The sequence below is a fragment of the Platalea leucorodia genome, assembly GCF_965183815.1.
Source record: "Platalea leucorodia genome assembly, chromosome: 16".
NCBI classification, from domain to species: domain Eukaryota; kingdom Metazoa; phylum Chordata; class Aves; order Pelecaniformes; family Threskiornithidae; genus Platalea; species Platalea leucorodia.
Genome location: NC_138838.1, coordinates 10,482,750 through 10,507,014, shown reverse-complemented (window position 1 = coordinate 10,507,014; position 24,265 = coordinate 10,482,750). Strand labels below are relative to the sequence as shown.

The following is a 24,265-nucleotide window of genomic DNA, read 5'->3' as shown; positions in this document are numbered from 1 at the left end:
CCTGTCCTCTCACAGCAACCATTAGTCACTTTTCCCAGCAGAAAAGCAAGAGCCTCAGCCCGGGAACGGCCCGAAGGACGTGGCGTCAAGTCTCTCTCCCGCACCGGCTTTATTCGCTGTAAATACGCCATCGGGAACGGCTTGGCTCAGGAACACAAACGAGGGAAGCGTCGGCGTCGTGGTGCTCTGCACCCACCCAGGTCCCCGTGCGGCTGCTTTCACCCGTCTGCTGGGAAGTCAAAAGGTTGGCAAAGAAAAAGCGCAATAAATCAGGCAGATAGGGGCTGCGGGGAGGATCGCGTTTATGCAATTTTTCATCTGAAAGTTTGTAATTAAAGTAGTGAACATTACAGGAGGAACAGCCATTGCCTGTATCTCTTAGGGCTCTCGGACTTCAGCGATGTAAACGTTTAGCCCTTGAGACTTTTATTACATAAAATAGTTTTTGTAATGTTGTTGCTTAATTGGATTTCTGTTTGTTTTACTTCAAGAACACCAGGAAAAATATCTGTATTGTTTGATCTGATACAGAGTACTAGGAGACTTACCTGTACTATTGGGTCTCACAGTTTATCAGAATGAATAAATACATGAATTAAATTCTGATCTTAATCTATGCAAAGTTTCTTGATTGCCCTGAGCAGCTGAGCCAGTTGCTGGGTTTCTCCTGCCATTGCCTCTAGCGTTTCTTTCTTCAAGCACAGTTGTGAGGCCGGATTGTATCAGTGGAAATCAAGGATTGAACAAATTAACTGGGCACATTCCTGCCTTTAATTTAGGTGTCACTGGGACTGCTAACTGGCTTCACATCAAACGGGTCTTAAAATCAGGAGGGTAGCGCAGGATTGAGCCCAAAGTATTTTTTAACAAAATAGGTTTGAATCAAAGCAAGAGAGAACATTCCTCTGCTTTCACAGGGAAAGGCAGAGCCCCTTGTTGCAGATCACAAAGGGACTTCCCTGTCAAACCATGAAGAGAATATAAAACAAGGGATGATCCAGGCAATGAAAAGTGCTAATAAGCGACCGTTTCGCCTCCTCAGAAATATGTAGGACCTAAGTTTACATCTCTAAGAGGCAGAGCGGTTGTGCCCAACGGAGCTGATAATCTCCGCTTGCTGGTGCTGATGGATAGAAGAGAGGTCAGTCCTTTGAGACCAGCTAATGATACTGTAAATCATCAAAGCCCAGACGTCTGCGAACAAAAACTTCCCACAAAAGCTTTTGTCCTCTTATTCAGCCGAGCCCTCCCTTCAAAATAGTTGAAGCAGTCAGCGCAATTAACTCGCCATCAGGAATACACAAAAGGACAAAATGCTGTGATCGGCCTATAAAGATGTAGAACAGTTTTATGGCTCATATGCCAGGTTCGATATTTCTGATTCGTTTAGACCTCACGCAGATGATTAAAAAAATGTTTTAAAAAAGGAAACAGAGTGTCAACAAACACCACCCTGCTGTGGGTCCTTCCCGTACGGCGCCTTCCAGACCCTGTTACTGCAGCCCCGCTGCAGCTCCGCTGCAGTAACGGGGTCTGGAAGGCGCCGTGCGGAGGAACCCACAGCCACGCTGCTGGCCCAGAGCCCCCCGGGGCTGGGGCCGGCCTCTGCAGCGGGGAAAGGGTCGCTGCTTTCCGCCCTCGGGGCTGTGGCGACGGCCGGACCCGCGATGGCTTCTCCCGGTGTCCCGGGCCTGGTGCGGCCTACACCGGAGAGCGACCCGTCGAAGCCTAACCCTGAGGTTACCATGGCAACGCGGCGCCATGACACCCCTCCCACGGGGTGGTTGCTATGATACACAGGCAGGCACGTGCTCCGGCCCCACCTCCGCGCTCCCGGAAGTGCTCGCTACTTCCGGGGTCACGGCGGGGAGCGCTGGGTGTGCTGGTAGCATGGAGGCACAGGAGCTGTTTCGGCGGCTGGGTGCCGGTGCCCGGTTCGACGTGAGGCGCTTCGGGACAGATGCGCGGCGATTCGGGGTGCGATGCCGCCGGGAGGAGGCTGGGACGGGTTTGGGCGCCGTTCCCTCCGCGGCGGGGGTCCCCGGGCCCCGTCTCTTCCACACCGCGGGCCCCCGGGCCTGCCTGTGGTAGCGGTCGGGGAGGCGCTGGGGTCTGGCCAGGGCGACTTCACCGTTTTCCCTGCTCTCTCTCCCCCAGGTGATAAAGGGGAGCGGCGGGAGCGTCTCGCTGGAGAGCCTCGACTTCTTCGGGTGCAAGGAGGGAGCCCCTCTGGGGTCTGGCGAGGAAGGCTGGGGGCTCGCCGGGGCTGGAGAGGAGGTAAAGGGTGGAGACCAGCAGAAGGAGGATGGAGCAGGGAATAACGACGGAGAGATGGCAGGAAAAAGAAAAAGAACTGCAGAAAGCAGTGAAGGGAAAAGAAAAAAGAAAAAGACACGAGGTATTTATAGATACAGACGCCTGTCCCAGGCAGAATACTCTGATGTAGTTCATGCTTCTTGCGTGTTTCGGTTTACTTTAAATCTGCAGGTTTAAATCTGTAGGTCATTTTACCAGAAAAAAAGAGGTTTCTGGGTTCTTTGGCCGGTCTGTGTCAGAGCTGATAAAATAATTGGGCCAAGATTCAGTGTTAAGGCATGAGGATGTGGTTGCCGTCCTTCTGGCAACCATAAGTTCTCCTTAAGGAGAATCCTTAAGTTCTTCATTAACTTCAGTGAGAATGAGAGAAAAAAGGTTTTGAGGTGACCTTTTTTACCAAATAATTTTTGCTTGGATTTTACTAACGGAAATATCAATTTTATTTTTTTTTTTTTTTTTAAACTTCCAGAAACAGCATCAATGCCAGAGTTGTCAGAAAGTAATGGAATAAAGTGGATGTCCTCTCTGGAAGCAAAATTCGAAGATGCAAAAGACAAAAAGCCTACTGCAGAAAAACTTGAACGCTTGAGAAGAGAAAAGGTGGGACCACAGATTTCTAATGTAGCAACAGATGACTTGGTTTCTGTGGGTGTTAATCTGAAAATTGAGGCTCATTTATGGTAATTGCTCGTGGGAGAAGGGTAACTGAGTATGGGGAAAACAACCAGAAAGCGAATCCATAGATGTTTTATGTTTATTATGTTTATGTTTTATTATATATTTTATTTTATGCTGTGAAAGAAAGAAAGAGTTTGTCTTTTGCCTTTTAGATAAACCGCTTCAGAAATCGGCACAAGATTAATGTTCAAGGAACAGATCTTCCTGACCCAATTGCCACATTTGAGCAACTTCAAAAGGAATACAAAATCCACCCTAAAATCATGGAGAATATTCAAGCTGCTGGCTTCCAGGTCCCAACACCAATCCAGATGCAGGCTATTCCCGTCATGCTTCATGTAAGTTTTCTGGTACTGCATTTTATTACGGCATTTATTATGGCAAAATTTGGAGCGCGGCCTCTCTTTGGGGTCACGGCAGTGGTTAGTTGCGCAGCTTTAGAGGTGCATCAACTGCATCAGAGTTCAAAACTTAGCCATTACAATATTCTTGATCTGTGCTTTTATTAATGTATTTTGGGTTAGTTTGTAGCATTAATATTTACGTGAATGTGATTTTTGGGGTTTTTCTTCTCTTTTGTACCATATAACACCCTTCTTGTTTTTCTTACAGGGTCGGGAACTTCTAGCTTCAGCTCCTACTGGGTCTGGAAAAACACTGGCATTTTGTATTCCTCTCTTGACACATCTGAAACAACCTAGGAACAAAGGATTCAGAGCACTGATCATATCGCCTACCCGAGAACTTGCCAGCCAGGTGTGTGCTGAGGGGAAAGAGGTTGCTGTCGTGTTGATGTACTTCAAAGTTTTCACTCCGAATCAGTAAAATAGCAGCTTGGTATATATTTTTTTCCTTTCTTACCCTCAGATATCAGAAAAAGCTAATTTAAACATGTCTTTTGTCTTCCGTGAAATAGCTACATATCTAGCATCTCAGTCTAGTCTAGATGATTAGATTAGAGGCTCAAGATTCTTCAATTGTATTTTAAAACTGCCCAATGCTTAGGTGCTCTTAATACCTACCGTCACATTTGAGATTGCTACAAGAGATTTATCTTTTTGTTGCAAACACAGAATTTCAACAAATAACTTCATACTGAAGCTTCGTTATTAAAGTGAAATAAAAATTACAACTTTGGGTAGACTCTAATTTTTATTCAAATGGGAGAGGGGGCTTATGGGAGCTACATCGTTCGAGTCAAAATATGGTAATCAGATCTGTGAGAACTTTCAGGTGAATAATATGTGTTAGAAAGCTGCATTTTATTATGCTAAGAAGACTAGACAGCTTTCTCTTAGCGCTGAAGTCGGGGTGATGTTTGAAACTGTAACTTAGTGATTGCCTGCAGTTTTTCTGGTCAGAAAAGATAATCAGATTAGTTTCAACATTTAGTCTCTGTTGCTGCCTTTTCAGACACATCGGGAGCTGGTGAAGTTGGCTGAGGGGACAGGCTTCAGAATACATATGATCCACAAGGCAGCTGAAGCAGCAAAGAAGTTTGGGCCCAAGTCTTCTAAAAAATTTGGTAATTGTTTTAACTACTTGAAGTGCTTCTGAAAATTTAAACAGCGTCACTGACTTTTCTCTTCTGGCCTGTGTGGTTTTAAAGAGATCGGTTAATATCACTCAAGACGTGCAACCTATTGCTCAACACTTAAAAAAAGTAGCTGGCGTAGAAGAGCTAGGAAATGAGCCTGACAGGGGACGCTGTTAAATTGTACCTCTGGCAGGCTGGATTGGAACTTGTGTTTCTCAGGGCTCTGTTAGTCTGGTTTATTTTGTGTCTTTTTTAATGTTTTGCCTTCTTTTTTTTTTTCTTCTTTCTTTCTATAGATATACTAGTTACTACTCCGAACAGACTCATTTATTTGCTGAAACAAGATCCTCCAGCAATAGACTTGACCAGGTACCAAGAGTCTTTATCAAATCCGCCTTTGCTACTAGCTTTGCCACTGAAAAGCGGATGCGTGCGTAGTCCTTGCATATGTGATGGTCTGTTAGAACTTTTGCCTTCTCTGCAAGCGCCTCTTGCTGAAAAGAAAACCTCTCTGTTCCTAGTGTGGAGTGGCTGGTGGTGGATGAGTCGGACAAACTGTTTGAAGATGGGAAGTCAGGGTTCCGAGATCAGCTGGCCTCCATCTTCCTGGCATGCACGTCCCACTTGGTGAGGAGAGCCTTGTTCAGCGCAACCTTTGCACATGATGTAGAGGAGTGGTGTAAACTCAACCTTGACAGTGTTGTTCTGGTGTCTGTTGGAGCAAGGTAGGCGTGTGGTTGTACTCTGACTCTTTCGTCGTTTTTTCCTTTCCTGGGCAAATTATTTTCTTTCTTTGCATCATCAGTCTGCTTGGTTGTATGTCTCTGTTGTTAGTCTTAGTACTGCAGGTTGTTTGTCTCCAGAAAAAAACTGCGTAGGCATACAGATCTTCCTCGCATATTGGGGAAAGTGTTGTTTGTCTTTACTCATTACTTTATCAACAAATAAACATTAATCTTGGAAGCATGTACTGGTGAAATAAGTTTGTCATGCAATATTTCTCGTTCACCAGGTAATATTTCATGTTTTTTAGTGTTTATATAAATAAACTCTAATGGTAGCACACTTCTGCTGGATTTCTGGTTTCAGAAACTCTGCAGCGGAGACAGTAGAACAAGAGCTGTTGTTTGTTGGATCTGAGACAGGAAAACTAACTGCAATGAGAGATCTTGTTAAAAAGGTATTTTGGAGAGACTGAGTACATTCTGTTTACTTCTGCACTGGGCTGTGTGTTCTGTCAGAGACTCATAATTTCCTAGGGCAAAGGCTTCCCTGTGACACATGTTAAACCATTGTCCAAATCTGCTGTACAAGAGGAAGAATAAGTACCCTGCCTATGAAAACTGAGAGCGTTCCCCGTTCTTGGTTATATATTTGCGTCTTGCTTAGGAGCAGTTTGTATTAACGGTCTGTTTAATTTTACTTGGTGGCATGAGTGGGTTCTTCACATTGGGTGGAAAAAAAAAAATCTGTTTGTTTCTGTGGATTAAAATGCAGCCCGATGCTTAAGTTAGGAACCATTCCATCGAAGGCAATGGAGCTGAACTTGCTTAGTTCTGACTCCCAAAGATTTGGCAAGTCAAAAAAAAAAAAAAAAAAATCATCCTCTGAGATGTAAGATACTGGGGCTGGTTATGTCTCTTTAGGAGCTTGGTGTCTGCAACCAATAATGGTAGCAAGAGGACCTGGACCTTAGACAAGCTTCTTCTTTTGCAGGGTTTTGCTCCTCCGGTCCTTGTTTTTGTACAGTCTATTGAGAGGGCTAAAGAGCTTTTCCATGAACTTATTTACGAAGGCATCAACGTGGATGTCATCCATGCAGACAAAACTCAGCAACAGGTAGGAGGATATAATTTCTCGTCAAGGAACGCTTCACAACACAAGGCTTTTGCCTTTCTTTCTAATGTAACTTCAGGTAACTTTGACAGTAAATTACTGCAGGTTTTTGTTTAGAGTTTTAGTTTTATTCAGTAACATCATGACAAACAAGGTCACCTCCCTTTTCAAATTGCTAATTGGGCTGTTTCCAAGTACCTTTTTTGTCTTTTCCTAGAGAGATAACGTAGTACACAGTTTCAGAGCTGGGAAGATCTGGGTGCTCATCTGCTCAGCCTTACTAGCTCGAGGGATTGACTTCAAAGGAGTGAATATGGTCATTAATTATGATTTGCCAACGAGTGCGGTGGAATACATACACAGGATAGGTGAGTGATTGTTCACAAATTATGTTTTTTTTTTTTTCTCAGTTCCTAGATCTTTAATGTAGATGCTCTTGTGCATGAGCAAACATCCTGAAACCAAGCCTCCTCTGTTGCTGCAGCACTAACTTCTACATCGCTTGAACCAGTTTATATCTGGGCTTACCTTTCAGTAAAGCTGCATTACTTTTTGTCAGCCTTCTATGAACCTTAAATATTTAGACGCTTCAGACATACCTGTGCTTTCATTCAATAGGAGCAATCTCTGGGGATCGGCTTCTTGGTAGTGTGCTTGGTATACTAACACACATCAGGAGGCTGGGGCTGAGAGGAGGAACAGAATAAAGGGAGATGTTTAAAGTGAAATCTCTACTCTGCAAAATTTGTGTTTGGCAGGTCGTACTGGAAGAGCAGGGCACAGAGGAAAAGCAGTCACTTTCTTTACAGAGGATGATAAACCTTTATTACGGAGGTAAATTGGAAACGTGATATAGCAAAAATGTTTTGTGTGTTTTGTGTAGTGTACTGCTGAACTGTATGGTTGTGTCTGGTACCACACACCTGGTAAGCACGGTAGTGCCATGCTCCGGAAACCCCCCACTGCTGTAAAATAAAAAGCTCTTACAAATAGAGAGAACTCTGTATCAACATGGTGGAACTGCAAGGTGGTACCACAGTGTGGGAAAGACTGAGGACATTTCAATATTAAGGTTTCTTTTTGAAGCCTTTCACTAATGCAGCAAGAGAGAAACTAGCATTCTGTCACTTCTTTCAGTCATGTTGCCAGTAATGACAACGTGATGGCTTACTTGGTAGCACCTTTCAGTGAAACTCAGTTATTCTGACTTAGAACCTCACTAAAGGGCAGGTTCAGCAGTCCTTATGACTAATTTGCTCTTGTTCTGTTTTTCCTGAATCATTTGCTATGTAGAAAGTATGATTATCTCATGCTATGCTTTAGGTATTTTTTAATCCAGTTCTTTAACTTGTTTGTGTCCAAAATTACTTGGTATGATTCTCTGTTTTGGCGTATTGCTTTTTCTTCATCTCCTTGAAGACTGTACTTACCTAGAGTTTCGATTTGTTTAAGCTATCCAAATGGAGTAATTAATTTAGTTTAAGCCTTCTGCGTCTTTTTGTTTCTTCCTCACCTTACTTCAAACTTGCTTTTGTGTCTTTATTTCTTGCTCTAAAAAAACCACAACAAAACAAAAACCCAACAACAAAACAGCTAGTTGTTGGGGATTGCTGTTTTCCACAGAAGCAGCTTATCTATTGTCCAAGCACTCGCTTGCCAGAGTTAATAATATCTTCCCTCCTCTCCTTTCCAGTATAGCCAGTGTTATTCAGCGAGCTGGCTGCCCTGTGCCAGACTACATAAAACACTTCCCCAAACTGCAAAGGTATGTTCATTTCAATACTTCACCAGTTTGTTTCCCATTTTAAAAGCCTGCATGAGTGGTGCTGGGTGTAGAAGGGTTACAAAAGATCTAGTTGTTTGCAATATAGTTGCGGTTTAGCTGCAAAAGGAATTTTAGACAGGGTGGTCGTGGCACTTTTTTACCCAGACAAAAATGGAAACAAAATGAATTCTCAGCTTATGGTCTTCCTGGGGTTAACTATTTTTCTATGAGTTCCCTGAAATCTGCTTTAGACTTCCTAGGCCCATAGTCATGAATTGGGCTTCTGATACATGAAAGTACGTACTTTACTCTTTTGAGTTACCTTTAGAAAAATTGGTGTAGGGGTGTATGTATATAGATAAATATTTTTTTTTAATTAGTACTTCTTTTCATGCTTTTTCATTATTTCTAATAGTTTCTAAAACTAGAAATCCTTATATATATATATATTAGACTTATATATTAAAACAAAGTTTGTTGGAATGTCTTGGAGATAACGTGGCTGAACTAATCTTGGAATAAACAACACTGAAAATATATTCAGACCCATAAATCCCTAACAGCCCCTAAAGGCTTTCGTTATCTGTTTTATTTACCTTGGATATTAATTTTTGCCCTTTAAAGTAATTTAATCCTTCTTCACTGAATGTCGTTCTCAGCAAACAAAAGAAGAAATTCATTAAGAAGCCATTGACAAGAGAATCCATTTGTACCACCCCTGAGTGCTTCTTAAAAAAAGCCAAAAGAAAAACGTAAGTAGGTTTTTCTCAAGAGGAGGCAAGAGATGCTCTTTATCCAGAAAAGGCCCAGCACGCTTCCTCCAAAATAACTGATACCTTATCTGGATGGACCACCCAGTCATAACGATTTTAGTGATGGTGAAGTTTTAGTGTCAGCGTCTGTCTGCTGGAAATTGGATTAATGCCATCAGTTTGCCGTACGTGGTGCCATGTATCGGGTGATAGCAAGCTGAGTTTAAACCACTGGCCTTAAAGCCAGACTTCAGACTAGCTCTTGTTTGACAGAACCTATCTGCTTCGCTTCTGGCAAAGGGATGGCTTTGATTTTAATGCCTGGAGTATTAATACAAGATGCAGATCTTGAGTGGTCATGACTGGAGCTCAGAGAAGATTGGCATTTAGCAGTTTGGTGTAGTAGAAGTGGTCATAAAGAACACCATTATCCTCGCTTTGGAGTGTTGCTACCAAAGCATTTACGTTCAGCTGTACTAATATGATGTAAACCGACTAATGTCTGTGTCACTGCTCTGTATTTCATCTTTTTTATATACAATGTTCAGGTGTCTTGGTCTCCACTGTGTTTCTTGTAGGAAAACTACAAAGGAAAATATTAAGGGAAAAAAGAAAGTTAAAGAAGATAAAAACAGCAGTAAATTACAGACTGTTTCAAAAAGCTGAATAGCAACAGACTACTCGTGAGCTGGGGCTGACACCTACGTCCATGCTGAAGAACAGAAGAATGAAGATAGCAGCAAAGGGCAAGGGAGAAAAATATTTCTTGTGTTTCCTTCTGGGTGAGGGTGGATGTTTACAGGCAAGAAAGTCTCTACTGAAACACCAGTAGAGGATTCCTGAATGCTTCTTATAGAAGCTGAAGAGTGCGCTCTTGCAGTAAATGCCTTGTGTTTCTGAACAATAGTTCAAAAGCTAGCATCTGTTTGTGTTACTATCACACAGTTTTTTATTACTCCTTGGAAATACTGTCAGTTCTGTGTTCAGATCATCCCTAGTATGTTTGTCAGACTTCCAGAAGATTCAGTGGCAGAAAATGCACAAAGCTTACTGTTAGGCTTGATAAATGCAGCTGTCAAAGACTTGCCTGGACACTTCAAACACAAACCAAACCCAACCTACTTGTACTGTATGTGAAAGTAAAGCTGCTTCTCCTACTTTTTTGCTTCTGTGAAATAATTTTGAAATAACTAATACTTTACACGTCTGTAAGCTCTAGTAATTTTGTACTGTTTGATATTTAAGTCTCAAAACAGAATAAAGAAGGACGTAAAAGATTCTAATACAGGTACCTGTCTGTCTATACAGCCTTGATGGAGCAGTCTGCAGGTGTTATTCCATACCTATTACACAAAAACACCAGGCATTTCATTTTCCACCTCCTCATGTGCTATCTGCGTTCTCAGTCCACTGTTGTGTCAGAATTCCGGTAATGCAGGAATAGCTTCTCCTTTGCAACTATAATCCTTTAAGAAAGCGTTCCTGTATGGGATTGTCTTCCTGCTCTGTCATACTTAATCCAATTTGGAAGTGGATCCCAGGTCTGTATAACTCATTTAGAGCAGAGCACTGTTAATTGCTCTGCCCAAGTGACAACTGTGAAGTTCTGTGAGAAAGTGGTAGAAGAGTCTCTGCGTCCTGTTTTGCTTATTCCTGAGCTAGGCTGAAGCTGAGTTGGTTTTGCTTTGTTTGCGGAATTGCATCTTATATTTGGGTTATATAGGAACTACTGTCTTCATTTTGACATCTATGGACAAATTTGCCTGTATGTTTTAATAAAAATGCACTTGTATATTCTGATAAATACCAAGTTGCTTGCTGCAAGATATATGGCAGATATGAAGTGGAATATGTTTAACAATTTGAGTGAGAAATTGCCAATATTCACCTTTAAAGGCACTGCTAATACATAGAATAATGTGCTTATTACAGTAGTGCTGGCAGGAGAGAAAACAGCTTTCGATCAGAACATCTTTGTCTTGTATAGCGGGGTGCTAGAAGATGCTACAGTTCTCTGAGGGACTTAGTTTTAAAATGAGAGCTTAAATTCAATTTAGCTCTTTCTCTAAGGTTGGGTTTGATGTTAATGTGGTTTCTGACGCTGATCAGTTTAAGCAGCGGCCTTGCTCAGGATTTACTCCCCTGGGAAGCGCTGAAAAGCTGTCGCACCCAACAAAGAACAACCCCAGCGCTTCCACGCTTCGGCGTGTATTTCGGGAAGCGTTGGCCGACCTTACAAAGGAGCTGCTTCATATGAATCGCTGGTAAATCACATCGCACCTCGTCAGGAGCGCTCATTTTACAATACTGAGGTTTTTTGGCGGGCGCTGCTATCGTGTGATAAATAGTATTTCCAGTGCCCTCAGCAGGGGGGCAGAGCTGCAGCTGGGTTTCAGGTCAGTCCTGGGGTCTCCATCCCCGCGGGCCCTCGATGTTTGGGTGGAAGGGCGGCACTTTTTCACGGAAAAGAGATTTGGTTTTAGGTTCTTGGAGTTGACTTTGCAGCCTCGATTTTAAAAGCGCCTTTGATGAGAAGGCAGGGCCCCTCTCCCCCTTCGGCCCGGCCTCGCCCCGATGCTCGTCCCCTCCCGCCCCGGTCTGTGTGGGGCCGGGCCGTGGGCGGGCCGCGGCTGGGCCCGGCCCCGGAAGCCGCCGCCGCTCAGCTGACAGCCGCTGCCGGGGCCGGAGCGGGAAGATGGCGCTGCGGCCGGGACCCGGCGCGGGGGGCGCCGGCGGGGCGGCGGGCGGCGGCGGTGGAGCAGGAGGAGGAGGAGGACCGGGAGCGGGGGCCGCCAGGTCGGTGGTGGCGGGGCCCGGCGGGGGCGGCCGGGGGGAGCGGGGCTGGAGGGCGGCGGGGGTGTGGGGCCGCAGATGAGGGGCGAGGGGCGGCGTGTGGAGAGGAGGAGGAGGGATGAGGTAGAGATGGGGGGCGATGGTGGGCCGAGGTGAGGGGGAGGTTCGTGGGCTGGGGGCACGGGGTGCAGTTGGGATGTGGGGGCAGAGGGGTCAGGGCCCAGACGGGGTGTGGGGGGGTCCCGGGTGGGGTATGTGGGGTCCCGGGTGGGGTGTGGGTGCCCCAAATGGGGTATGTGGAGTCCTGGGCGGGGTGTGGGAGTCCTGGGCAGGGTGTGGGGAACACAGCCATGGTGGCTTTGCAGTTTGCTGGGATTTATTTGCATTTTGGGAGCACACCTTATCCCCTGGCTCGTCCGGGCCTGTGTCAGCGGTGTCCAGGCTTGGGCTGTTGTAGCCCACTTGCTATCAGGCTCTACAACCGCAATCTCAAATATAGGGGTGGAAAGGGATTTCGGGATTTTGCCAGCCCTGCCTGGGTGCCGCTGGTGTTAGCAGCGATAAACGTTGCTTATCGCTACCGGGCAGGCTTGTGGTGCTGCAGGACGGAGCCTCTGCTCGCCTGCCGCTGCTGTGGGGAGTTTTCTTTTCCCCTCGGTCCCACAAAGGGCACTTCAGCGAAGAGGGAGGATTGAGGAACGGTGTCAGGAGAAAGAAGCAGTGGTAAAAGAGATGTGTGAACATGTCATTGTGTTTCTGGAAAGCTTAGGAAGCTGTATTTTGCTGCCTTTGAATACTTAGTAATTTTTTTTTAACGTAGGCTCTTGCGTGTTGTCCTACTTCTAGGGAGGCTGGGTGAATTTTGCACTTGACAAATAAGTTCATTGAGTTGTCTTGGATATCTGAAGCTTGCAGTTTGGTCAGGGTTATTGGGAACGTGAGGAGGGGAGGTCTGCACCGGGGGACCTTCACCCGCAAGGCGTGGGTCTGGGGTGTCCCCATCATCGGTCTGCGGAAGAGGCATCCAAGGGGTCTGGAATACTTGGGAAGAGAAAAGCTGAAGCATATGTGTCTGCCTGTGCATGCTGTGGAAGGGATGGGAGGCTATCTCTGTGTTTCCCCACGTATATAAATCTGAGACAATTCTTGTGAGAGGCTGGATAAACAGTCTGACCTCTTAGAGCAATGCTGCCTGCTCAGCGATTTAATAGGAAGGTAACAGAAATGTTATCAGCAGACTACAGGTTTTGAAAAATAAAAGGATTTAAAAATCATTGTTTCCCATTGTTAGTATTTTGGTTTCTTTGAGGATGAAGTCTGGAGGTAGAGGAAAAGTTCCATTCTCTGTGTCTGTGTGGGTTCTTTGCCTTGTTTCACTTTAATTTTTGTGGATTTCTGCCATTCAAAAATACTATGACAGCCTGAGTTGTGTTGATAGAGTTGTACTGATTGGGAATTGAGGGGTTTAAAAATCCACGTGTAGACAGGAAAATGTTTGGAGCTTTTATAGTGACGGATGAATACAGAAAAGGAGTTGCTTCTCCCCACGCTCCTGTGTTTTGACTGAAGCTGTTGGTTGGTTTGTTTAGGGTTTTTTTGAAGCTTCACATTTAAAATAATTACCTGATAGGAATTTACAGATTTATATTCCTGCTTTAAGAGCTCTGTTGTAGGGTAATTGCTTCATTTTCCTTATATTTATTTTTTGTGCAGTGTATCACATATATTACACTTTCTTACTGTGTTACCCAAAGTATTACAGCTAGTTGCATGAACCTAGGTGGTAAAGCGCTTCTGCTATTGAGAACAACAGAAATGTCTGCAGGTGCATTTAAATCCATTGTGGAAATAAAAAGGAGTAAGAAACTGTATTAAAATAGCATGCTTAATCGTAGTCAACAAATCTATATATTTTAAACATCTGGGGTCATAAAGGTTTCTGTTGTCTAGGAAGTGCATTTGGTCATTTTAAAGCATACAGTCAGCTAGCTATAAATGTTCTTTTAGTCCCCAAGTAGTATCTTGGGCCTTACAGACTGCTTAATTTATCATGCCCATCTTTTTGTTTTGTTTTGTTTTGTTTTAAAAAGGAGACTGTTCTAATTTTGTCTGTTTATTCTTAATTCTCCTGTCAGTATTGTTATTTTGAGATAACTGGAATGAAAATGCTTTCTTTAAAAGAAAGTTACTTCTGATGTTACTCCTATCACTATATGGTTATCAAGTTCAGTGGTTTTCTGTAGTGCTTCAGCTGATTTCGCAAATGACTGTGCCTTAACTTGCTTTCTCAGCGATGAGAATCAGCTGCTTTAACGAGATGCATTTGGGCATTTCTTTTGCATCTCCAAAAAGTAGTTTAGAAATAAAGTTCCTGTTGCTTGAATAAAGAAGTTTATGGAGTTTATGTACGTGCATGTGTGGCTGATGTTGGCAAGCGCACAGCTAAATCCTGGAGCGAGGTCCGTGATGAATCCGAGCCGCACGTACAGAGTCCTGTGCTGCAGGAGCTTGCTTTGCTACTTTTAACGAGCTCTTTTTCCAGTGCCCTCTAATTAGCTGCAGGGTTTTTTTTGTTGGTTGTTTTTGGTTTTTTTTTCGACAGAGACTTATAAATAAATCAGGAGCTCTGTAGAAAGGGATAAATATTTAATAGTCTGGCCTTTATTTGCTTCCAACAAGCAGTGGTACCTTGCTATGCTTGTTCAGTTTACATTACGTTTGCTGATTTGGAAGAATTCTTGTTGACCGCATTCCCCAATAAGAAGGGAAAACACGAAGCTATGAACACTTTTCAATACTTGTGAGCTTTTAAAAAATAATGTTTAATATTTCATCATTCTGACTAAACTAAGAATGGTGTGTGTTTTAAGATGCCTGAAATTGCTGCACGTGCAGATCTGGCTTACGACAGGAGCTCTACACGTCTGAACCTGCACACATTTTAAGGGGGTATTTTGCCGAGGAGGCACTCTGTACTGACAACTGTTTCCATAGGTGAAACCAAACGCAGGCAAAATCCAGTTAATGCACTGGGCTTCAGCCCCTGAGTGGAGAAAACAGCTTTTCTGACCAGCACCTGAGTTCAGTCATGGGTCCCTCTGTGATTTTCAGTCAGCTGTTTGTCTTCATGGTGTTAATATTTGTATGCTAAGAAATGGATTAAAAATGACCGAATTGAACACCGGTCAGTAGAATAGACCTTGGCCGTGGTGTGAACTGTGTGAACTGAACCCAATCCGGAGAAGCTCAGCGCTTGTTTTGAGATGAGGTAGTGTGCATCTGCACAGCACTTCAGAGAGAAAAACCAAAAATTGTGGTGATTGAGGATAAGACCTGGGCCCGGTGGAAGGCGTAGGTGTGTGTTAGTTGTGGAAGGAGAAATTAGCACATAGTGGTCATGGTAAAAGAAGCAGCTTCGGTATTAAGAAGATTCTGAGTTAGAGGATGAAATGAAGAGTAATATGGGTTGTCTTGGTGACCGTGTAACCTGCTGTCTGTGTAGTGGGTAGGTGCAATTTGCTCCTGGATAAATGCATAATTTAAATTCCTTATTTTATCTTAGTACTCATATTACACAGCTCTTTTATATTTATAAACCAGGTTGGCTTTCGGAACTTCCTGCAGGTTTTGAAAAACTGTCTGCAGTCATTTGAGATAACATTTTCTCCTTTACTCTTAGGCAGTTTCTTTTACATCCCCCCTTTTGCTGAGGAATATTGAATATCTATAAGTGTGTTTCTCTTTCATGGTATTTTGATGTAATAGCTGCCTGGGACACCAAGTGAGGTTCTCGTTTGGTAAATTACTGCTGACGTGGGTTTCTGAGAGTTGCTTGCAAATGAGACTTTTAAACTAAGTCCTTTTTTGCTGTTTGGCAGCTCAGCACATGCTTCTGTTTGAAAGTGAGAGCTAGCAATTTCCATTATGATTTCAGTTGAAATGTTAAGTTCTTCCTCCAGGTGCGCTTGGCTCTTGATACTTGAATGAATATTTTTTCCAAGGCACTGTTTTTCTTGTAATTAGATGCAATCGAGAAAACAGAAACTCCATTATTTTGTGATGCTTAGTGTTTCAAAGGGGGGAAGAATGCAGAAGTGGTGGGATTTCATGGGTAGTTTGTTTCTCTGCTGAGAACTATTGTCTGGTGCAGTTAATGGTCTTGCTGAATCAGATACTTCCAACAGGAGATGCTTATTCATTCTGCGGTGCTTGAAGGCCTAGCCTACGCTAACAAACTGACCTGTTACCAACCTGCGTAGGTGCCGAAACTCTCTTGTGGGTGATGTCGATGAGTCAAAGCCATTTTAGTGCTGCTGTGGAAGATAAGATCTGTTTCTCCCTAGCTTTGCATCCTGCGACAGTGCTGACGGTGCTGGTGGGACTCTCCGGTGCTTTGGGGGATCCCTGGGAGGGGTGGCCTCTTCCCTGCAGTGGGGTTGGGTTCTGCGAGAGCTGCAGGAGCAGATGAATACGCTGAGCAGAAGGTGGGAGGCTTTGGGTGGTGGTGCTGACGTGCAAGTCGAAGTAGCTTTTTCATTCATTTATATTTGCACTAAAATTGTAGACTTTCACGTACCCTTTTTTCCTCCTCCAGCTTCATGTTTCCTGTTGCAGGTGGTTTAGGCCCCCCTCAAGGTATGTATGAACTTAACATTTTGAGCACAAAGTTCTTTGCTTTGTTTAGATACATTAAACAACTTAAAATAGTTCTGCACTGATGCTCAGAAGCATGATTATTAATTGAACTCCATAGCTGTTTTTCCCCTTGAATTCAATACTGGTAAGCTGACTCTTGCAACTCTATTTATAAAACTTTCTATGCAAAGTTGAAGAAGCAGTGTTACCAGAATGCTAGATGAAAGATCTAGGAAAACTATATCTCCATTTTTAACCTGAATTCGCCTTTAAGATTTTTGTGTCATTTTGAGTGTGGTATTTAACCTCTTTATGCTTCATCTACCAGCTGTGTATGCCCATATTGTGTGGGTGTTGCAAGACCTGGTAAATATTTACAAAGCACAGCAAGACCCTGGGACAAGAGTCACAACCTCTGTGGAAAGTATTAATACAATAGGGGAGCCTCAGCCTTAAATTACCTTTGTTCTCATTCCTGTTGCAGTGCTGTTTAATTAATGGAAAATACAGAGAGAACTTGTAGGGAAAGTGGAAAGTTTTCTTATAAAAAGTCTCAGGGACTGATTTATGGATTATTCCTGAGTGTGTCACATCCCTCCTAGAGTGCTTTTGCCTGTGATGTTCAGTTATGCACAGTTATAATTATCTCACGGCGTGCTGGTAACAAATGTGTGTTAGTGTATGTCTCCCAAGACAGCAAAATATGAGATATGAAAATACTGAAATATAATCCACTTGGCTTTATTCAGTGAATTAATACATTCCAGCTTGATTTGTCCAATTTTGTCGAAGTTTAGCTTTTACTGACAAACATTGTAACCATTCTAATATAGGTAGTGGGCTAATTAACCTACAGACAAGTTATCCAGCCAGATCAGAATGTGAAGTTGTGTTGTGAAATGATGAGTTTATTTCCCAAGACTTATCTTCAAAAGCTGCCAGTTTGTAAGTTTTCCCTTTCAAGAGAAATGACGATTATCAGCAGCAGTCAAGCTGGTTAATTAAATCTTGTTAATTGGAAATGACCCTTTCAAAAATCATACGGGAAGAAACCCACAGAGAATCCTTAGGATGGTGGGAGGATTCATCTGCTTAGTTATTGGGAAAGCCCCATAACATTTCTTCCCTTAGAGTGGCCAATATCTAAACTAAGGAAATTCTGTGACTGCCTGCAGCGTAGCATATTTTTTTATTTTTTAAACAGTCCGGCAAGACTGAGAGTTTTTTCCTTTGCTGATTTAGTTAAAAAAAAACCCCGAACCCTTTAACACTAACTGGGAACTTACCTTGTTTAATGTTTTATTGTAGGGATGATTCCTATGCAACAGCAAGGATTTCCAATGGTTCCTGTCATGCAGTCCAATATGCCAGGCATGATGGGAATGAATTACGGTTCTCAGATGCCTCCTGGACCCATGACCATGCAGGTGCGTGGCAAGGAAACGTGGACTGAAATGAGATACCTTGGTGGTTGTCTGAAAGGTGGCAGCTGATGCCATAGTCCTCTCACAACTGCAGTGGGGGTAAGAGGGTGGAACTTGGCGAGAAACTGAAGTGTGGGTATTAGTCCCTAGTGGGACTTCATATTTTGTAGTATTCTCTTTGAAGATATTTCTGGTAATGTAAAGAATTCTCCAAGTTTCGTTGGCATCTGGATAGAGAGAGTGGGGGAGTGTGGCATACATTACTCTCTGTTGTAGAGTAGAGAGAAATGAGGGTGTAGTGCAAGGACAGTATCAGTAATATTTAAATAACTCGAACGTTATAGCCACTCAAAGATGTTGGAATCTGAACTTTCATTATACATGTTATGACACCAAAGTGTGATAAGAGAAACATGGTCTCTGAACAGAAAAGGAAACAAAAGCATCAACAAGATGTTGAAAAGCTACCAGATACCACCTACTCCAAAGTGTGGTTAGTAATAGTATTGAATTGTAAAGTAATTATAAATCAAAACTCCCACAACATACCTCTTCTGTCTTTTTAATTTTGCTTCATGCTTTTTCTTCTTTTGCTTTGGTTTTATGTACTTACCGTTAAGGTGGCATATTGTATGGTATTTTCAATGAGACCTTTGTAAGCTGGTAAGAAGTGACTGTGTACACAATCTGATTGATCATGACCAATTCACTCAATTGTTTTATCCTTTTGTAACTGAAATGCTGGAGTTAATAGAATTAAGTTTCCTGAGTGTAGGTGGCAGTTCATAAACTTTCTTTTTAAATACCTTGTTCTAGGGAGCAAGGAGTCTCTTACATGTGCTGTATTTTCGCACGTGACCGGTTTTACCATTTGTCCTACTTCCTGTGTTTCATCCTTATTCTTTTTCTTGCTTAAAGTAATGCTGTCTCTAACTCTGCTGTTGCTAATTGAGGAATAAGAATGAAATATGAGTAACTAATATTATGTTTTCTCTCTTTTAATCTTTTGTTTTCTGTTTAGCACCATACGTGCTTATGTACAAATTTGCACTTTGCTGAAATGTAATGTTTTGGCATAGCGTTGTAGCCAAATTGCTATGTGACAAATTGAATTTATTGTATCTTTCTATCTCCTTACATTCCCTTCCCTTCCCACCCCCACCTGGCATTTATTAGATTAATTTTGTAAAATTTATAGTAGGAAGATGTTTTTATGAGAGCTGGTCTAAAAATAATAAACAACTTTTGTTCTCTTCCTGCGTGTTCTGATACCAAATACAAAATGAATGGTAAGAAAAGTAAATTATTTTCTGGCCCCTTCTGTATTAGGCAAGCTTTGCTGCTATAACTGTACCGGAATATATTTCTCAGCAAATGTTCCTAATACAGATGCAATTTATTCAGACAAGTCTCCTCGTGGCTGTTGTCGTACACCGTCTCCCTCCCTTAGACCCCTGGATAAGCTATGTGTGCAAAATGTTTAGACCACGTTTTGCCAGCATCCATCGTTTGTTAGGAGTGTGTACCTCCAGCATGGAATTTAAAAGTATTATGCAGTCACTTAGAATAGGAAACAAAAAACCCAAGAAAACCCAAAAGCATGGTACTGAACCATGTGTAGCACTGTAGGATGCCTGTAACGTTCCTGCTCTTGAGGTAGGTTGTATGGATTTGAAGTCTTGATGTTTGCATTTGACCAGAAGGCTGTCCTGTCTTTTAAAATCCTTTCAGAATTGTAACTCATTATGGAGAGGGAAGAGTGCCATCTACTGAATGACCAATGCTGTCTTCTGTAACAGCTAGTCTGTGCTCAGAGACTGCTCATCCAGCTACACTTAATGCTCTTAATTTTATGAGGTCTATCTGGTTCACAATTTGGCAGGGTGTAATTGCTAGTGGTCTGGCTTTTTCTTTAGGGAGAAAAAAAAAAAATCTTAGAGTTGTATTATTTATTTTGTTCTAGGGTGGCATGCCCTTAGGGCCGATGCCAGCAACTGGAATGCCTTACATGGGACAGGCTTCTTTCTTGGGAATGCGCCCAGCAGCCCCGCAGTACACCCCTGACATGCAGAAGCAGTTTGCAGAGGAACAACAGTAAGTGGCGCTTTCCTGACTCTTGGGAAATTCTTCTTTTTTTAAGGGGGAGGTGTAGTCTGGAGGGGTAGTCCACACATAAAAATATTGATAGTTTCTCTAGAAAAGTAGTCCATTTAGGGCTGTAGAATATTATTGAGATCATTCCATTGCATTTGAAGGGTATCTATGAAGTTAGTAGTGGCTGTCATACAGCTCTGAGTAAGAGTGGAAATGTGTGCACCAAGCCATCTGAATTTGAGACAGAAGAAATAAATAAATGAAGCAGAAGCTTGACATGAACATTACTTGATGATCTTCAAGGTCTTTTCCAACCTATATGATTTTTAGATTTTTTTTTTTTATCATTTTGCTTCAGGAAGAGGTTTGAGCACCAACAGAAATTCTTAGAAGAAGAAAGAAAACGGCGCCAGTTTGAAGAGCAGAAACAAAAGCTGAGACTCCTAAGCAGTGTGAAACCTAAGGTATGTCCTAAATTATAAGTGGGGTGTTTCTTTCTTCAGGCTTTACTTAATGGCTTTTAAAGGGATGGTCTCTTTCAACAAGCAAATAAGTGGGGAACTTATGTGAGACATCAGATTATATTTGGAAAAGTCAGTGTAATGATACACCTCTTGGTGTAATGTAAACAAAGCCTGGTATTGAAAATGAAATCAGCTTTTGAAAAATAAACCAACCTGGTGTGTAACATTTGGGAAGAGATTCTAGAATACAGAATGTTTGGTTGCTTGTTTGTTAACTTTATCCAAAGTTTTGGACACTTGCAGTGAGCTCAAAGGCTCTTCTCTGCAACAGTACAAATAGCTGAGTAAGGTTTATTTATTGTTCTTGTGCATAAAGCTGTGTCTAAAGACTGAGAAACACTGTTATGGTGTAGTCTGCAAAATAAATGCTTTCTAAATATAGGAGTTATTGTTGATATGCTTCAGGAAGGCACTGCTGGAGAAAGAAGGGTTTAATCTAACAGCAGGCATTGCTAATTTTTGTACTGAAGAAGTGTGGAAATTGAAAGAAAACGGAGCTGTTCTGTGAGTTTTTCAAAATGTGTTCTGTGGTGTTTCAGACAGGTGAAAAAAGCAGGGATGATGCTTTGGAAGCCATTAAAGGAAATTTAGATGGTTTTTCTAGAGATGCTAAAATGCACCCAACACCAGCATCGCATCCAAAAAAGCCAGGTTTGTCATTTTTCTCATCTTCCAACTGAAAATAAAACTCTAATGTTTGAAATCCTCAGCAGGGGGAACTAATTCCAGGAAGTATTTTTATTTGGTGATACAAAGTGAGTGGATTAACTGTTTTGTGAAATAAAGTGCCATTCTAGCAACTGTTTGCTTGGTGAGGTGAAAAATTAGGTATCAGCTTTTATTAGAAGACTTGAAATCTTTAAAAGAAAGCTTAATATGGAATATCATGGAAATTGATAATGCGTTTTTTCTTTTCCAGTCAAAGCATTAATTAATGTTTTGCAGAGTGCTTTTGAAGCTGAGAAGTGCTATACAAGTGCTAAGAATGATCAAAACGTTGTATAATGACTTCAGTGTACTGTAACAGCTTACTTGTGTACCACTGCCGGGGCGTGGTCAAACCGAAGCCTGCAGTATTCTCTTCTCACTAATTACTACATTTGTAACAATTGCTACTAAAGATTTCCTGTGGGTTGTAGTATAGTTTGTTCTGTGTCTAGCCTGAAACAAAGCTTAGCTAGACAAGCTTTTTCCTGTATAAAATCTTTATCAGTACTGTGGATTTGCTCTTTCATAATTTTGAAGTTACAGGTGGTTTCTGACAGTTTTCCGTTGTCTGTAGGTGTGCCCATCCTGTGTCAGTTCTGTTAAAATGGGTAACTATGCAAGGGATCAAACAGCAAATTGTCTAATGAGTACACATTTCTTACATATCTTATGATATATTATTGAGCTTTTGAGGATAAAACACTCCTTTGAGGGACAGCGTCCCCCCATGCACACCCCCATTATGTCCAGTTTGCAATATTACTTCTTGATTTGTTTTGATCCAGTCTGTTTAAAACAAATAGAATACTTCCATAGCCAGCGTTAAGAATCAAGTTTCAATCAAAGTGTTTACATCATCAAAATCTGGGAGAGAAGACGCATGGTTGGAAGTGGCTGCTCAGTTTTACCTTTGTGTGTTACGCTGACAACAATAACTCTACACATCACTGTCAAATAATGCATCCACTGCTGTTTCCCCTCGCCCATTTGCTGCGTATACCTGGTATTTGCCACTTTTCCTACCTTCCCACCTGTGAACCTTTTTCCTCATCACTTTGCATTGTGTGTTCATTCCATTTTACAGATCATCCCACATCATCCCATTCTGCTGTATCTATTTCCCACTCTGCTTTTCTCGATGATGAAGAATTTAGTGACTTTATACAAGGGCCTGTTGAAATCCCCAAACTGGTGCCTCAACCCACCTCTCAGCCTTTTCAGCCTTTCCATTCTGCTACTGAGGCTGGGCAACTGCTTTCAGAAAAGGCTGTGGTCCAACCTCTCCCTCCAACCCAGACTCCAGTGTTATCCATCCTGCATGGTACAACTGGGCAGGTTCCTTATTTTCCTACCTCTGCATCTTCACCCAGTATCCATAAAACAGGTAACTTTAAAGTATCTTTTTTTACATGTCACCTTCTGTCATAGAGTGCACAGAGTTTTTACTTATTTTGTTGGCGTTTTCAGTCTGGCTGAAAGAAGTAATATGTAGACAATTAAGTAGAAACCTGGTGATCCATGGGAAAAGATTGTTTAAGTCCTCTTCTTCCATCCCTTAGAACTGCACTGTAAAAGCAAGTCATGTGTGGATCCAAAGATTGCTAAATATGGCTGATCTTAAGTGAATTAAGTCTTGTGTGCTAGCACCTTCCTAAGTCTGTGTAGTAGAAAAAGATACAGTTGAGATGGTGGTATAAAAAATAACTATTACGCTAATGTGGAGCACTTCTGGGCTTCCTCTGTTGGAGGCTAAATGGATGTCGGTGAGATTAACGTGAAGAATTTTGCAGATATAAGTAGATATTGGACACATCTGCTACTGATGCCTAGATGATTATGCAACTGTAATCCTAATACGGAAAATAGTTTCCTGTATTCCTTCTCCTACTTGTTGCTTTTTCTTTGTTGAATTTGTTGTGTATGCATGGTAAGTAAAGGGCAGAATCAGGCTATAAAAGTGTTTGAACAGGGTGGTGCTGTTGGTCTGAGCTGGGACGGATACTCATCTTGATAACTCATCAGTGGTACCATTAAGACTTTTCCTTTGAAAGTGTGGAATTGCATCTGGGTGGTTAATAACAGAATACAAATAATTCCTCCTGCTGTTTATTCAGGCTCTTCCTTGGAGGAGAAAGTCTTAGATAATGGCTCAAATGAATCTGAACAAGAGCAAACCAAACTTAAAACATCCGAAGTTGGGCACAAAGCCTCAGCTGCAAGCCAAGTTCATCCCAGTCTAACCATCAATGACTGGGATGTTGTAGGTGGACATGAAAGTGGTACCACTGCTGCAGAGGTGCACAAGGCTTCAGAACAAAACATAGCAGTTGAAGAGTGTGGTGAGCAAATGAAATATTTGACAGAAGTTAAATCTAATAAGATGCTGCTTGAATGCTAACACTCTGTACGCTAATTCTAAGGCCAATCCTGCATAATTTTGCTCTGAACGCCTGCTTGAGTAATATGTCAGTGCCTCCTGCTCCTTGCTAAAAGTATAACAACTATGATTTTGCTCTGAACTTTTTCCACGTGAATTTACTGCTGTAATCACTTTTAACATGTTTGTTTAATCAGTTCTGCTGTTTTAAAACAGTCTGTCCTCTTTCTTGGGGGGGAAAAAATGATGTGCTCTCTAAAGATTCTTTTTTTTTTAAATTATTTAAGGAAACATTACTAAAGATGGTCAGTGTCATGGTGGGTTTTCATCTTTTAACTTTGAGGGGATAAAATCTTGTTAGGTTAAAACTCTTAGCTAGTTAATACTTGTTTCCTAGACAATTTGCTGCTCATATGCATTGTGTCTAAAACTATCTGTGCTTTAGAGGTCAAAATTTCAAAAGCTGGACTAAGTGAAAACTTTAAGCAAGCTTTAGTTCCAGTTTGGATTTCATTAAAGCTGACTATTGACGGGTTGGTTTTGTTTTATTCCAGTCAAAATAGATGCAGGGTCTCTGGTGCACCTTGATTAGTGCTCTGATGTTGTGCTTAAGGGTTACATGAAATGTGGGCTCCGCTGTAGCCAAGTACGATAAAAATAAATGTAGCCCTTTGTGTAATCTCACTTGACTGGGGGGTGAGAGGAGAAGGCTCCTGGTCTGTAGATCATTGAATCGGGCACTTTCTCAAGCAGTTATTTCTTTCCTAGAAGTACCACAACTTTTTATTAATAAACTCACGTGTTCCTCTCTTCAGGCATTGGATAT

At 42.1% G+C, this 24,265-nt stretch overlaps 1 protein-coding gene across 6 annotated transcripts in view; it reads left to right on the top strand.

Annotated features, from left to right (window-relative positions):
* Positions 1-1,868: 1,868 nt before the first annotated feature.
* LOC309598072 (putative ATP-dependent RNA helicase DDX52) overlaps positions 1,869-24,265 on the top strand; it is a gene marked incomplete at its 5' end in the record, with an annotated part of 53,613 nt that continues 31,216 nt past the window's right edge. For 2 of the 6 annotated variants that reach the window (XM_082328188.1, XM_082328186.1), the window contains 8 exons: positions 11,580-11,680; positions 16,272-16,312; positions 17,621-17,739; positions 19,700-19,830; positions 20,189-20,294; positions 20,894-21,005; positions 22,147-22,446; positions 23,177-23,401. In XM_082328188.1, coding sequence (XP_082184314.1) covers positions 11,580-11,680; positions 16,272-16,312; positions 17,621-17,739; positions 19,700-19,830; positions 20,189-20,294; positions 20,894-21,005; positions 22,147-22,446; positions 23,177-23,401 — 1,135 coding nt within the window. Of the gene's footprint in view, positions 1,978-2,157; positions 2,399-2,785; positions 2,917-3,146; positions 3,333-3,606; positions 3,832-4,407; positions 4,520-4,827; positions 4,901-5,052; positions 5,257-5,620; positions 5,712-6,247; positions 6,371-6,584; positions 6,736-7,125; positions 7,202-8,060; positions 8,133-8,791; positions 8,885-9,462; positions 10,537-11,579; positions 11,681-16,271; positions 16,313-17,620; positions 17,740-19,699; positions 19,831-20,188; positions 20,295-20,893; positions 21,006-22,146; positions 22,447-23,176; positions 23,402-24,265 lie in introns of those variants that run through there. The other 4 variants (XM_082328184.1, XM_082328183.1, XM_082328185.1 and 1 more) reach the window with 4 other exon arrangements.